This window comes from Anopheles aquasalis, chromosome 2 (assembly GCF_943734665.1).
Source record: "Anopheles aquasalis chromosome 2, idAnoAquaMG_Q_19, whole genome shotgun sequence".
Lineage (NCBI taxonomy): Eukaryota > Metazoa > Arthropoda > Insecta > Diptera > Culicidae > Anopheles > Anopheles aquasalis.
In genome coordinates, this window is record NC_064877.1 from 82223147 (window position 1) to 82225395 (window position 2249).

Sequence of the window (2249 nt, forward strand, 5' to 3'; positions counted from 1 at the left end):
TACGAAAACGATGCCGATGGAACCCAAAAAAAGACGGCTGGCCGGCGGATTACGGCTACCATTAATTCTTTATCATCGGACCAAAAACGTGCCCCGGAATCGGCTGCCGTGCGCGGAATGTGCCCCGTTTCTTCCCCTTCCCGCCACAAAATCGATAAACCACCACGACCAGTAGTGCGGTGGTATGTGCGGATGCGCGCCCAGTCGCTACACATGCCCGCGTCTCAACTTTCCGGAAGGTTAGCCATTTTTGTCAGCAAATCGCAATCCTCATCACAGACATTCAGGCCAGGCAGCCATGTGACCTGTGTGCACCGGCAGGTAGCAGCCAGGCAGGTTGGTTGGTTCGCGGGCAATTGGATAAATATTTGTCCTGGCAGCAAGCACAGCTCGCACTGTTACTGGTACGGGCGGCAACCGAAATAACGCGATTCACGTGAAACCTTCAAGATATTTGGGTTCAATTAACAGTCTGCTTCATCTTCAGCGCAGACGACCGGCACGTGTGTAGGTGTGTGTTTTGACGCTGACGGACGGACGGAACCGTGGCCTGCGGATGATGGAGCGGTTGTCTAAATAAGATACGAAAATAATCACTTCTTGGAACAGTGATCCTTGCCATGCTGCCTCCAAGCGGGATAGCTATTCACATGAGTGATAATAACTCGGAAGTTGGTTTCCTGTGTCCAGGATGCAGGTAGTGAGCAGCAGTCTGGTTCGTTAGGAGCAACAATAGGAATCCTCAAGCTCGCCGGTGTGGAATTTTGTCTAGTTTTTATCACTAAATCGTTCAAACGATTAATTCCATACAATAAATATTCGTTTTATGCTATCGTCCTTAATTCCATTGGTATCATGTACATTACTGGACATGATTTACATTTATAAAATCTTCTACAAATCGTTTTGTAAACCCAATTTGTTGGTCAAAAACTTAAGGAAAGCCTCTCATTCAATTCTGCTCATCTTCTCACTCTGGCGACTGTGTCGTGCCGTGAGACCTTGTGAGCAAGTAAAACACTGCGTAGTGAGATTGAGAACGTAAATATTGCACCACCACAACGAAACAGGACCTCACAAATACCACGGCGCGCGGCTTGAAACGTCAAAAACCCCTTGTGTTTTTTTTTTCCTGCGACCAAAACACGAAACACCAAAACAAAACGGCGAGACTTTTTTCCGAGAAACTGTTTTCCATGTTTCCATTTCCGTGGAAAACTACTTGACTAATTTGGGTTTCTATACGGAACTCCAACAAGAGAGTGATGCATTGATCACAACTTTCTTTTGAACCTTCCTTCTTTCCGTTCTCAATGCTGCTCTCGTTCAGCCACTCGCGATTGGCTAATCAGTCAAAAAAACACACACTTTTATTCCGTCATAATCTTATGGCGTTCAATATCTTCGGCTACCCCTCGAAATGTGGCCTTCACTAACCTGATTTTGTACATTTATGATGAGCTGTGCTGACACACGGCAAGCGAGATGAAGAACACCGAGTAAAACAAACAGCTGCAGCATCCCCGGACCACCCGGAATGCAGGTCCGCCTGTGGGCCACTTTGCATCTCTTCATTTTCGCCGCCTTTCTTCACTGTTTTTCACCGAAACAACACTACGGATCGACTGCACGGCATTTAGCAGCTACGCCCCTGGCGACGAGATGGATCACTTATCAACAGACGGTACACATCAGGGCCATACCGATGACGATGACGATGATGATGGTGATGCCAACACGTCAACAGACCGAAAACGGACTATTCGTCATACCCGTTTCTGATCTTACGAGCACAATCGCACATGGTTAACCAATCACTTCACGCACCACATCGGCGGATCGCTTTAATTGGACGAGACACGTACAGAATTCCAATATCACGACGATTCAGATCTCACGTGCCGGATGGACGCATTGCGAATTGAAAACCCGCCGATTCTTCTTTCTCGTATTTATCTCTTTGTTTCTTTAAACCACCTCGAGAAACAGTAAAGTGGAAGAACTTGTTGTCTTGCCAGAAACACACCGTACACAAGCAGATGCCCGTTTCGTCTGGATGATTAAAACATAATAATGTGATGGCGACTCGGTAACACTCGAGGAAGCATAAGTGAGTTCCACGAAAGCCGAACGTTGCGCCGGTGATGTTCATCTTCCGAAGCAGTCACTCATTCCCTTGTGTTCCGCGGAGCATGTTGTACTGTCTCTTCGAAGAGTTTTTATGCTGCGGAACGATCCAAGCTCCCACA

At 47.1% G+C, this 2249-nt stretch overlaps 1 protein-coding gene across 1 annotated transcript in view; it reads right to left on the minus strand.

Annotated features, from left to right (window-relative positions):
* LOC126573471 (out at first protein) overlaps positions 1–2040 on the minus strand; it is a 51895-nt gene extending 49855 nt beyond the window's left edge. Inside the window, exon 1 of the mRNA XM_050233620.1 lies at positions 1438–2040. Within this exon, the coding sequence (XP_050089577.1) occupies positions 1438–1575 (138 nt within the window). The 5' untranslated portion in view covers positions 1576–2040. The remainder of the gene's footprint in view (positions 1–1437) is intronic.
* Positions 2041–2249: the final 209 nt, after the last annotated feature.